General features: G+C 39.8%; 2 protein-coding genes across 6 annotated transcripts in view; both read right to left on the bottom strand.

The window, feature by feature from the left end:
• Window positions 1-7,946, bottom strand: part of edc4 (enhancer of mRNA decapping 4) — a 28,683-nt gene extending 20,737 nt beyond the window's left edge. The window contains exons 1-11 of one of the 2 annotated variants that reach the window (XM_084477684.1): window positions 7,782-7,946; window positions 6,627-6,789; window positions 4,763-4,874; window positions 3,200-3,299; window positions 2,455-2,641; window positions 1,939-2,086; window positions 1,726-1,830; window positions 1,375-1,487; window positions 1,152-1,235; window positions 954-1,049; window positions 676-775 (exon numbers count right to left, since the gene is read on the bottom strand). In XM_084477684.1, the coding sequence (XP_084333810.1) occupies window positions 676-775; window positions 954-1,049; window positions 1,152-1,235; window positions 1,375-1,487; window positions 1,726-1,830; window positions 1,939-2,086; window positions 2,455-2,641; window positions 3,200-3,299; window positions 4,763-4,874; window positions 6,627-6,789; window positions 7,782-7,869 (1,296 nt within the window). In that variant the 5' untranslated portion in view covers window positions 7,870-7,946. Of the gene's footprint in view, window positions 1-675; window positions 776-953; window positions 1,050-1,151; window positions 1,255-1,374; window positions 1,488-1,725; window positions 1,831-1,938; window positions 2,087-2,454; window positions 2,642-3,199; window positions 3,300-4,762; window positions 4,875-6,626; window positions 6,790-7,781 lie in introns of both variants that reach the window. The other variant, XM_084477683.1, reaches the window with a different exon arrangement.
• A 499-nt stretch (window positions 7,947-8,445) lies between these two features.
• On the bottom strand, window positions 8,446-12,055 carry nutf2 (nuclear transport factor 2). Of its 4 annotated transcripts, none has more exons than XM_084477286.1 (5): window positions 11,978-12,055; window positions 10,541-10,662; window positions 9,900-9,971; window positions 9,579-9,677; window positions 8,446-9,254 (listed from the first exon to the last, which is right to left on the bottom strand). In XM_084477286.1, the coding sequence occupies exons 2-5, from the start codon at window positions 10,637-10,639 to the stop codon at window positions 9,141-9,143; spliced, it is 384 nt and encodes a 127-aa protein (XP_084333412.1). In that variant the 5' UTR covers window positions 10,640-10,662; window positions 11,978-12,055; the 3' UTR covers window positions 8,446-9,140. The 4 variants fall into 4 exon arrangements, with proteins under 4 accessions (XP_084333412.1, XP_084333413.1, XP_084333414.1 ...); XM_084477287.1 differs by having other exon boundaries at window positions 10,541-10,732; window positions 11,978-12,040; XM_084477288.1 differs by having other exon boundaries at window positions 10,541-10,723; window positions 11,978-12,026.
• Window positions 12,056-12,905: the final 850 nt, after the last annotated feature.

The following is a 12,905-nucleotide window of genomic DNA, read 5'->3' as shown; positions in this document are numbered from 1 at the left end:
CAACGCGGCTTATTATATTAACACAGTCGAGAGGCAGCATTAATACAATATCCTTTTGTGCCTAATATTTACTTGGCTATTTATTGGTATTATGCCCTCTAGTGGGCAGAACATTTAATAGTTCATTTGCAATGCGTAACCCGGTGTATACAGTATAAAAGTACAAAGTAAGTCTTAATAATATCCACATTGTGAGGATTAACAATCAGAATATAATTAAAATCTAAAAAATAATAAGGAATGAAATTCAAATGGGATTATAGAGGAAGATTGACACCTCTACTGTTATGATGTGCTATGTTTTGCTCAAGTTCATATTACATTTTATGAAATAAATTAAGTTTATTCAACATTATTCATCCTCTGCTTATGATCACTTTGTTTTAAGTATTGATATACCAAGTGAACAAACATTTGAACTCAAATATATATATTGCAGACCGCCTGCTGCGGCCATCTGACCAAAGCAGATCGTGCCAATATGTCATCCCGTGTGTCTGATCCGTTTTGGGGTTTTTCAGTATGACAAAAGATTCTTGGGGAAACGCTGTATACGGTGGCCTTACGATCACTTTAAGGCAAGGTGAATTCTCCTTTCATACTATTTTGATGGAGGGTAGGACACACCCAAGAGGTGTACAAAATAAGGGACACAATCAACAGCGTCTGACTGACCTTCCTCTGAACGTCTGTGAGAATGAGAAAACTCGCCGACAGGTCCAGACTGGCTTTCAGGCTGGGCATAACAGTGGAGTTAAACGGGTCAGGGGAAAACCTGCAAAAAAGTCACAAAGGAAAGGTAGCATAAATAACCAATATATCAGTGTTTTAGTGTGATCAAACAACCAGGTTCATGTCAATTACTTTCAGGAAAATAAAACGATCAAACCGTTTCACAGGAAACTTCTATAGTAACGGGTGAGCGCAGACAAAGTGGCCAGGGGAGCAGCTACCTAATGGTCTGTAAGCAGGTCCAAGACACTGTGCACCACATCTTCAGCTCCTGGTTCTGATCTGCGCCCGTTATCAGGAACCGCCAAAACGGTACACTGCAAACCACAAACAGACAAGAGGGAGGAAAGACGTTGGAGAGAAGTTAGAGAGGTGTTGGAAAAAGAAAAAAGAAAATGTCCACAGAGGCATGTCCTCACTCCGGGTCCTGTTTCTTGTGGTTGTCGCAGAAGAGCAGGCAGGAGACGGGACGGCCGCTGTGAGGCAGCCACTCGTGGAGACACCTGTGGGACATGGAGTTCCAACAAACAGAGCATTAAACAGTTAACAGGGACAAGTATTGTGTCAATCACCCTTTGACCTTAATATTTGATGATAAATATTAAGTCAAATTGTGGGTTTTTGGTTTGTTTTCTCGCCTACCTGGGTTGGTTTTGCCCACCCTCTATGTAAATCTGCCAGAACTTGACATAGCCGTCGTGGCTGGCTGTGGCCAGCACAGTTCCGTCCGGAGACAGGGCACCTTCACTGACCCGCTGGAGGAACACAAACGTTAACATGCTTTTACACAGCTCAGATTGGGTTTGAATTCCATGAATTTATCTGATTAAAAAAAACATGATTTTCAAAATAATAGAAGCGATACATGCATCACAGTAAGTTTTCTCTTATTTTAATTTCCACAAATGTTGGTTAGAAAAACAGGAAAAACAATTCACAAAGCCTGACTGTGAAAAGACGGGCCTCTAGGGAGGAGCGCAGCATGTGTTCTACCTGAGTGTGTCCCTTGACAACGATGAGGCCATCCTTCAGTTCTGAGTCATCCACAGGCCAGCTGACGTTGTTGGCACGCAACACATCGAGGTCCCACACCTCAGCCTGGAGGGACAGGACATGATCCATTCATAACATATTCTCAAGAGGGGCAAAAGATGAGTAGGGACTGTATTAACATGAAAAGGATGGTGAAAGACAATGAACTCTGACCCTGTCTTCGTGCAGAAGGGCCAGGGTCTGGTTAGTGTCCTCCTGGTTCTCCTCGTTGTCTTCCAGGATGAAGGGGCACCAGATGAGGCGGCGGTGGGAGTTAAGGGGAGTGTCCTCTGGCCTCCTAATGTGGACCACCACTTGGTCACTGCGGTTTGGATGTGGGTTAAGGAAGCTTAGGAAGAGGGGGAGGAGGTTCCTACAACAGCAAACTGTATGGTCAGTGGGATGTTCGGACTACATAAAACCTTAATAACAACCTTAATAAAATAAACCATGACCATGGAACACAGAGATTCTCTTTGTAATCTCACATTAAATGGGTGCATCATTTACGTAAATAGTGCCATTTGACTCCATATATTTGTCCTCTATAGGAAGCTAAATAAAAGTAAATGTGTTACTCTAGTGACCCCTATGGGCCCATAAGTGTTTTATTTGATTAATGGATAAAAGGATTTGATAACTCCTATGTTAAATAGTTTTACTTGATCATTTGTCAGCATGAAGGGATACAGTATTTTGCCGCTGGTGCAGGTGAGCTGCCAGATCACTAGGTTGCCAGCTTCATCCACACAGCCTAGGAGAGGGGAGTCCAGGTGGGCGAACCCCAGGTCCGTCACAGCCCCAGTGAAGCCTTTAAGCAGGGAGCGATCGCTGGATCCCAGGCTCAGCACGCGGATCATCGCATGGTTGTTGGCTCCTGGAAAAGGACAGAAAAACAAGAACATTTTGAGGAAAACCTGAAACTCAAGCAATTATGATGGAGATACCACTTGTTTCAAGCTGCATTGTATCCAAGATAAGAACACCTCAAAATAATTACATATACATAAATTGACAGTTCTTATTTAACATACATTTATTTTGCAACATATTCAACTATCATCTAAGCATACATTCCAGATTGTAAATACATTAGTATTATTATGGATGGTCTACTAAATCTTTTTGTAAAAAAAAAAACTAGAAGGTAGATAAGGTGGTCCAGATCACCCACAAAACAAATCTAGCGGTATGCATACATAGCGATACAAGAGAAATAGACACTATTCCCTCTGGGTAGCTAGTAGAAATGTGGTACTGAAGTAAATTGGTATGACAGTTAATCACAGCAGTACATACAACTATGAAGAAAATGTGGGGTTACTGGCTAGCCATACTATCTAAAACATGGAAGCCAGGTTGAAAAGGTTGAGCTGTGGCTTCAGACATATAATGGGGACGTTGCACATACTGTACGTGCTCTGGGTAACCTCACCTCTGATGGCATATGCCAGAAAGGAGTTTGAGACAGCGATCAGGTTTCCATAAAAATACTTGTGCTCCCAATCATATTTGGCAACTGGCTGGATCTTCACCTGCAGAAATAAGTAATAAAAAATGAAAATGAAAGACTAATAGAAGCCAAGTACTGTATTAATGACATCCTGGCCACCATTATCCTTTAAGGTTGATGTTAGTCATTGTAATATAAAAGTGCTGTGGAATTGCCATTGATGCATAGAAAGAGAGAAAATCGAAGAAGGAATTGTGTGTGGACACATTGAAAGAAAATTGTGTTTCATCTGTTAACATTTGCCATCGTGGGAAAGGCTAGTCACACTAGATATGGGCAACTAAGGAAAACAGACTTTGGTCTGCACAAGGTCAGAATTTACATGGACTCAAGTCCCAAGTTTTATGTAAATGCAGGAGGTTGGGACGTTCACAGCTGTTTACTAAAATTTTAATCATTAATCAATGTTCATAGTCCACTTGATTTAGCCCAGTTGAACAATCATATAAAAAAATGAGATGCCTTATAACCATTGAATAAAACAAAAGATTAATAAACATTCTGCACTAGGACACATTTCAGGTTCAAATGAGAACCTGAAATATGATCGAATGAGAGATGGACCTATTAAAAACAGCAACAAAGAAAATAAAATGATACGTCAAGACCTGTCCCGTGTATAACAATCTCGTCAACAGAAGCGTAAATCAGAAAGATGCATATAAACTGGCCAGATTACAATTCCGGGTAGGCAAGTATGCAATGATCCGCAGATATCAACATTGTTCACAGTTGCTGATAACAGCACGATTGCTATTAGCAATACATGTTCAGCTCGGGACCCAAGAGGAAGGAAAAAGTACATTTATTTTAACTAGGGGGGATACAAGAAACAGAACAGATCTTATTTTTGAGATACAAAAATATTGATAAAGATGCATATGGATTCTTTATTTCCATGTTGGTCCAGGCTCAAGTTCAGCATATCGCCCAGATTATTTGTAACACATTATGTTGGGAGTAGCTGATTTTGTTTGTGATGACATTGACACCTTTTGTCTTGTCAGAGTCTCATTTGAAGATGTGACCTCCAGTGTTTTATGCGGTATATACAGCCAAGTAATGCAGCTAATTTCCTAGTTTCAGAGGGTTTGAAGACCGGTACAGCTGGGTATCCTAGCTATGGTAGGAGCTAATGTGATGATGGATTAGATGTCCCAAGGGTAGCCTACACAGTGTATGGTTAGTACAGAACAGCTCCAAAGATGGATACTTGTTGTATTCCATAACCCCATTTTAATAATCAGTTGGTTACAATGTGTTACCTCAACAGATGATGGCCCTAATTCCTACACGCTGAAAATATTCAAATATTATGGTTGGATTTAGCTCGCCTGTCACCTTAATTTGCTTCTGTAATCGGTTGCCATAGTGGGATGTAAAGCAAAATGGGGATAATGATGGATGAATAAATTATATATATTTTTTTTTAACTGACAAATTAGGAGTCAGGTACAGTCCTAGTAATTGCAGTATCTGTCTTACCTTGTTGCTTCCGCGAGCCTTGCTGTCGATGCTAGAATCTCGACTAGCCACAATCTCCACATTGTTGGAGACAAAGGAGATGCAAGTGGACCCATCATCACCAGACAGGCAGCTTAAGTAGAAACAAAGATATCACATATATTTAAATGAATCACAGATATACATGAGCTCCTTTAAAATGCCAATAGTCTAGTCTCAGTGCAGATTGCAGAATGGACTCTTTTGTCTGAGCAAATAGCATTTGATTTACAGATTACAGCTGTTTTAATTAATCATGGACATTTTAAATTATAAAAAATTGCTACGTCTCTAAAAACCAAATGTGGTTTGGTGCTATTCAGGCTTATAAAGATCACCTTTTGGTTGTTTTTGCTCCTTGTTATTGGTGTGGTTGCAGAGCAAGCCATACTATTGTAATCATTTTTCTTATTTAGGTGAGTGCTGCATGCAGCTCTCAACTATTTTTCTTCTTAGGCGTTCTTCTTTCAGTCTCTTTGGGTTATTTTTTTGGGACCATACTCCTTCCACAATCTTTCACCTAGAGACTCCATTCCACTTTTAAAATGTTCATATTAGCTTGACATCGCTTGCTACTTCTTTTTCAAAACCTTACATTCTATAATGGAAGTCAATGGGAGAACGGTGAAGACGTCTGCCCATTTTCTGACACTTCATCTACTTCAGAATTTGTGTTTTTGAACTTAGGTTACCTTTTATTTTTTTAAAGGATTATGCAAAGATAATGCAAATTGGTAGCGTGTGTGTACTTGCTGACAGAGCAAAAATTACATACTGTGCATTACAATAACCGCATAAAATATGATACAGAGGCTTAAGATACAGGAATTCCATTCCATATAAATAATGATAGAGAAATATATTTTTTAGAAGTTAATATTTAAACATAGGTTTATTTGTTTTTATTTGTTTGCTTAACATAAATAAAAAGGCTCCAAAAATCTGGAGCCTTTTCATATACCAATCTGGAGCAGCTGTTTGGCAACTTAAAAGTTTGTTTGTATGCAATGTGACTGTACAAGGATGCAATTCAACACAAATGAAGAACTTGACAGATCTATCAAGATCCTAAAGAGCCAGTGAACCCACTGTTTCAGCTGAATTTGAACAACAAAAAAAAGCTGTTTGTGTTGAAAGTTTTAGGAAAGAGAGGGGCGTGTAATCCCCATAGTTACCACCAACGGCAACTTTGTGTTACTTCGTTAGTACTGTCGTTGTTGATGAGCATTATAATCAGCGATGTTGTATATGAAATGTGCCACACACCGTAGCGATATACTATAGGTGTCTGGAAAAACCTAACCCTCACTTGGACATGGACATTAAATGAACCGCTGCTCAGACGGAACTTGACCATCCACAAAGACCATGGCGTTAAACTATACGTTTCCGAAAAGCTCCACAACATTCTCTCGGATGCTGCCGTGCCCAAACTGAGCTCAACGTGTCTAGATACACGGCAGCGCTGTTGCCTGTGGGTTGTGCTGTCTGAGTTCCTTGGCAGTCAGACGTCACGAAAAGAATGACCACTGAATTTCCCAAATCTTTGGTTCCAGATATAATAGCATATAGCTTGGTTGCCATGAGAACCATTATTCTTAGCAAGTTAAGTTTGAGTTAACTACACCCATGTCCATGCATATTTACGAATGCATATTAGGAAGCATGGGTTTGGGTTTTTAATTGAAGGCAAGGCTAGTGGTACTAAGGTCTTCAAAGCCCCAAGCATGTGCAGATGTATTCCTCAACTTATCCAGTTGATGTGAACATCGCTTACTTCCCGTTTAGGATTTAACTGATTAAAGAAATTGGGCGTCAAGCCGTCAACATTAATAAAACTCCTTACATTATCTGAGTCTCTCGGGCATTGTTGCCGTCTGCTGCACAGGGTCCAATATTTTCATCCATGGTTGACCGGTCTCCACTGCCTAGAAGACCTGCTGCTCCCAGCAGTCCATTCAGATCCCCATTGAAAGATGTCTTTCTTGGGCCGTCACTCGATGCAACATCTGAGAGGGAAAAATATACCCAAGTTAGAATGGCATTTATATTAATGTGAGTATGACTGTTTATTAGGTTTCAGATCTGTAATGTCAAAAACGAATAGAGAACAGTCTAACATTTTTGCATTTTGATGTACACAATCATCTGCCACTTGAACAGAACTTCTTTACTAGTTGTTCTTTGCAGAATTGTTTACAATAGCAGTTATATGGGACAGTTCGAAACATTCGAACTGTCCCAACGCTCCCAAATAACGTTACAACATTCAAGAGCTGAGTAATGGACGCCTATCATAACGCTTTGTTTTAGGGATACATTGGGATGTAATATTTTCATATTGACGTTAATACGCAATTTTTAACAATTTGTCCAGTTGAAGGTTCTTTAATCTGGTGAAAATTGCACAATTGAGGCTAGAATGTTTTAAATGATCAATGTAATGCATCAACGTATTAGACACACTTGGCGGCTTGAGTATAGCCCTAATGTAACAAGCATTCAATTGTAAAAAAAAAAAAAAAAATATATATATATATATATATATAACTTAGCTTAAAAAATATCAAATAGCATTCATCTTACACAACTATTAAAAATACATTTCACTAGCAAAGAAGTTCCTCAACGGCGCCCAACGTAGTTTCGGTTTAACACGTACAACATAAAGTGTTACGGTTAATTAACTTCACCTGGCTGCCTGCATGGCAATTAATGTATGAAACCTGGTCAGCCGCTTACACGCTAGCTCGGGCCACTCGTTTATCTATCTCTGTATTCAACTACTTTGTAATATAGTTTCTTTATTGTCAAGGCATCTTTTTCGCATCACATGAGGAGGCGGCTAATGTTATCAAGCTAGCGCTAACTGTTGTAGCCAGTCGTTGTTAAACCAATGCTGAACACCGACGAAAGGCTAGCGATGGAGCTAGCTAGCTAGCATCTTATTAGCTTACGCGGCCTAGAACGCGCAGCGCTTTTCATTCTACTGCCACCTTACCGGCGCTGATCACTGGGCGGTCAAGTTTGAGGATGTCCCGAAGATGCTGGGTAGCACCCTCAATGTCTATGTTGGAATTAGAAGCCATGGGTCAGGGAAGGGGAAACTGGGTTAGTTTAGGGGAGAAAATAGTTTGGTGATTTGTGCGATGCTGTCAGTGCTCAATCCGTTCACCCCGAGCAACCGTCTAAACTTCCGCCGCACTGAACGTCTTCCGAAAACCCCATGCATCAATTGGTTCCGACCTGGATCAGCGGTCTACAGACGGTCGACCCCATGGGTTCCACATGTGATGCAAAATAGTTTTGTAATTACAACGTTAACATTGTGAATATGAACTAAATGCAGTTGCATATATACTGTAAGTGATTCGTTATATTATTGGCGTATTTATGTTGAATAATTAACATTCAACACAAGTTCAGTACAACTGCATATCAGACTGCTGAATATATAAAACAGAAGCCCTTCATCACTCCCACTCCAGAAATCCTCTTGAAGGGATCCAGAAAATACATTTATCTAAATGTTTTAACCAGTTTGATTAAGGTGATAGATAAATAAATAAAAAATATCAAACTATTATATTGTATAGCCAGTCCATTTTAAATAGTTTTACTCCATGGAAAAAACACATCCCCACACCATTACGAAATAGTCCAGATTTTATTGTATGACATGGCTGTGATATTCATCTTACTCTAAGCGAGTATCAAAGCAAAAGACAAAATGGGGTCAAGTTTCATTATTCTTTGGATAGCTTAATCAAAGCCTGACAACATGAATCATGGCAAATGTATCCATCTTTTAGAAGATAAGGGTTAGTTATAGAACCTACTTAGAACCTACTGCGTGAAAATGCACACAACTTACCTAAAATGAACCAAAAAATGTGTAAACTGAAGAGTAGCGTCTCTTAAAATCATCACAGATCATCATCAGCCAACAGCTCTTTTAGCAGAATCAAGTGGAAAAACAGCTTAGTAGGAACAGAGTAGAATTTAACCAAGTCAGTGAATGGCGTCAGTAAGCTAGCAAATGTCTTTCTGCTCTGGCTTGACGGTAGATAATGTAATGAGGGCTTCCAGCGTCATGCAGATCAGTGGAGGGGCAGACAGCGGCATCTGATTTTTCAGCCAGCCCCCAAAGAAATTCTACTTGATGAGGTGGTTCAAAAATGTCCACCAGCAAGTTCTGTGATTGACATCAGGAATCCGGGTGTTTGTCAAACAGGACTGAATAAGATGGAGGGAGGGAGGGAAGAGTTACCCCTCGATTCTCCTCCCTCCCTTCTCTCCTCTGCGCCTCCCATACCATGAGAGGGCACTCGTACCCGCTCCTCAGGGTTGAGTGATGCTCTTAGCCAAAGTTGTGGAGTGCAAGCCTAAACATGTCATTGGTGCACACCCATGCATCATTAATATTTTTCAGGATAAAACTCTGGTGAAATCCCATGATGGGGTCATCATCTGCCTGCGAACAAAAACACAGGCAGAGCAAGTCAACATCAAACTCTTACAGGCTTTGCTTTAAAATAGTCACAAATTGGCTTTTTGAATATCTCCTTCTTATATTATAATATATTCAATTGTATTTTAATGTCAAATTACATTGGACATTTGCTTAAAGTCAATTTTAATTTCACTGTAAATATAGTCATTCTTTGCCAACAATATTTTTTACAAATGTATAATACAACCTCAATATCAAAGACAACAAAATTCTTATGGACTAGGTTCAACATGAGAAAGAGTACTTATGAACCATTGGTCAGCATCATGCTAATGTGATGCTCACCTTTAGCTGCCCTACAACCATACTCAGGATACAACAGTCTGGGGTAGGCTGATGGTCCTGTGCTGTTATACTGTGGGCTATTTTTGTGAAGGGCAGGCTCTAAAGAACATAAAAATCGGGGGTGGAACAAAAATAATAATGTTAATCTGAAACAACAAGACTAATGAATAATAATGGTTACATGATGCAAAAGTGATTCCTACATTAAAACAGCAGTTGCATAAAATTATATGTTTATTTGTTGTCAGCTTATTATCATTCACACATCATTTGCCTCGCCATGTCTATAATATATACACTTGAAATATAAAAAAAGCTCACTGAGAGTTTCTCAACAATTGCTCTTTTTCCCTGGAACTGCTGTCCCTCCCACGTAAGGCATGATGCATCGATCTGGAAGGAACGGAAGTGAAACACAAGTAAGACAACATTAGAAGGGTATCACACAAGGTTCATGTCTGCCTTCTCAGCACCAGAACAATTATTCAAGAGGATGTGCTTTAACAATGAGGAGAGAGCAGAAAACACATCTAGAGCCTTTGTCATAGAAATAGAGCATCTTCAAGAAGACTATACCTTACAGGTCAGGTATAATATGAAATGTCTCAACCAAAATAATAATAAAATACCTAGTTTGATGACGTTGTGAAGTAGCGTGGTTTGTTTTCTTCACCACCATTGCCGGTCAAAATATACGACTGACTCACTCATAAATCATGTTCAAGGACACAACGTTACATTACGCATTAGCTTGGTGGCTGGAATGAGAAACTTTTCATAGTAACACAAGCAATTAGCTTACGCTGTAGCATAAACTAAATTTATATTGAAATATAATATCAATAAATTAGGTCTCAACTGGATCACTGTTTCCCAGGAATTTAGGGGGGTTTGATTCATTAAGTCAGAAGAAGACTTAATGGTAGACTTAACAAAACATATTGATGGTTTTCAAAACTCACATATATTGATCCGAGTTGCGTTCTGTCAGTGTCAAAAAGTTGGTAGTAGTGTTGCACAAAGCTTGATCCTATCTGTTCCCATAGAGGCTTGTCCCCCATCCTGAATCACCCTGCCGCAGGCACTGGACAGACACAGGGAAATCAGGTCATGGTTTCTCCTTAGCAGACGTTTGCTTTTGTTTTCTAAGGTTTCTGAGGCAAGTAAAAAACAACAACATTGTGATCAACAATGTATACAATATATCTTTACATTTGAACAATAATGTAGATTTCAACAAAAACAACAACATTGTTGAAACTTATAATGTAATACATGGCAAATAATACATGAATATGTTATTGTATGGTATTGTAATATGTATTGTGTTATTGTGTTATTATCACTGGTGGTGTAAATACAAATAATAACGGGTCATAAATAAAGAAATACTGACTGGTAGTGAAATAATGAATTTTTTCAAGAAAAGATTGTGCAGGTTATGTTGATACAATGAATTCAACCAACTGTCAAAAACATTGTAACGTTGACTTCTCTGGAATATTGAAAGGGGGTGCGGTCGCAAGAAAATCCATGGTATGCAACTAACAACAGCAGGGCAACACTGACGCAACACAATCAAAAGAGCTGTAGACCTAGGAAAGTACGATTGTGTATCCTAGTGGATATTGCATTGACAATACATTGGCTCGTGTTTGTGTTATTCGCCCAGGCGTGCAAGCATGAGCATATTGAGTTACGCGGGGCCTTCTTTGGTCCCTGTGGTGACACAGCTAGTGACAGTGACATGTTACACCGTGTGAGAGCCATGGGGGCTACAAATAAACCATGGGGTCAGGTTGTTTCAGTTCCACGCGCTGATCTTGATATTATCGACAAACCAAAAGCTCAGACAAGTCAACAACAAACCCGCATAAGTTACTGATAAGATCCGAGGGGGAATCCAGCCAGTCACTACGGAAAGATTAAAAGTCATTGACATCTCGTTATTACTAGCGTATTCGCTAGCTCGTTTGCTAACATTGACCACCAGATCAAGAACGTTTACAGAGGTCCCGATCAACCCATTGACAAAACATATAGCACGAATAGCTACAGACTCCACGGGCCTGACAACCACTTCGGACACGAGTTAATTGCGATATTTGTATTGCTAGTATGTACTTTTTCCACGGAGTTCTAAAAATATCCTGTGTGCTCAGTGTTTATGTGTCCCCTCCCCTGTGCCTCTTCTTCGCTGACTCTCCTCCGGGCCCGTGTTCACTGTCCAGTCCGCTGCAGGTACCACACATAGGCGTGACCGACTGGTACCGGTGCAGCCGGACTATCGCTTTCTGCTGGCTCCCGTTTGTCAAATGGTCGTACGAAACACTAGACATTTTATTTGCATTATATATCCATTCATTGTTCATATGAGGGTTTAAATCGAAGGAACTTACCGTAAACCAACACCGCTCAGCCGCCCGTGTATAGCGATTACAGTCCAGTGTGTCTACTCTGCTGCGACCGTCTACGACAGACGCACGCCGAGAATCGTAATCCGCCCAAAGAATCATGGCCGTTTGAGTCCAAAATGTGTTGCCATTAGTAGTTTAATACGGTGAATTGTTTATACAAAAAAATCAACTGCACACTTTATTTTACGGTTAAAATATAAGCAATAACAGATTCAAATAATAGATTCGACATATGTGCAGTGAACATGTTTGACAGTACGATGTAGGTTCACACATAAGACACTTTAATTTATTTGTAGGCATACCATTTCAAATGTGGTGCAAGACATGCAACAAATATTAATAATAAGGTGCAAATAACATAATCTACCCAGATGTTAATGATTCATTATGAAAATAGGTTCTAGGTATGAAAGGTTCTTCTCTAAAAATGATCTGCCAAAGCCGGTCGACCAAAACATAGCCTGTAGGCCTATCAAGTCCTGGAGGGAGGGCCAGCCCTGGTGGCTACTGATTGTGGATCTGTGGACGCCTACTGCTAATGCAGTAGGCGTCCACAGATCCACAATAGTAGGCGATAGGCGATATATATATATATATATATATATATATATATATATATATCGTTTCTGGTTATTCCCTTTTCTCTTCTCACGATGTCAAGGCTGAAATAGATCAATTAATGCCACCCGCAGCCTACGACCATGGTTAATTTGTCATGGCCCATCAGTACTATCAACAGCAAATACAATATGTAAAGCACAAGGAACAGGAATATAATGCCAATAAATAGTGCATTTATATGTATCGCCTGGTTGACCTTATTTCAACCATGTTAGAAATTGTCGTCATCTTGTGGTGACAATATGAACTTCAGTCAACTGAGGAAATCCACCTGGGGAGCGTCCAG

The sequence above is a fragment of the Micromesistius poutassou genome, assembly GCF_964030765.1.
Source record: "Micromesistius poutassou genome assembly, chromosome: 13".
NCBI classification, from domain to species: Eukaryota; Metazoa; Chordata; class Actinopteri; order Gadiformes; family Gadidae; genus Micromesistius; species Micromesistius poutassou.
The sequence above is the reverse complement of the archived record's forward strand: the minus strand, read 5'-3'. Positions and strand labels throughout refer to the sequence as shown.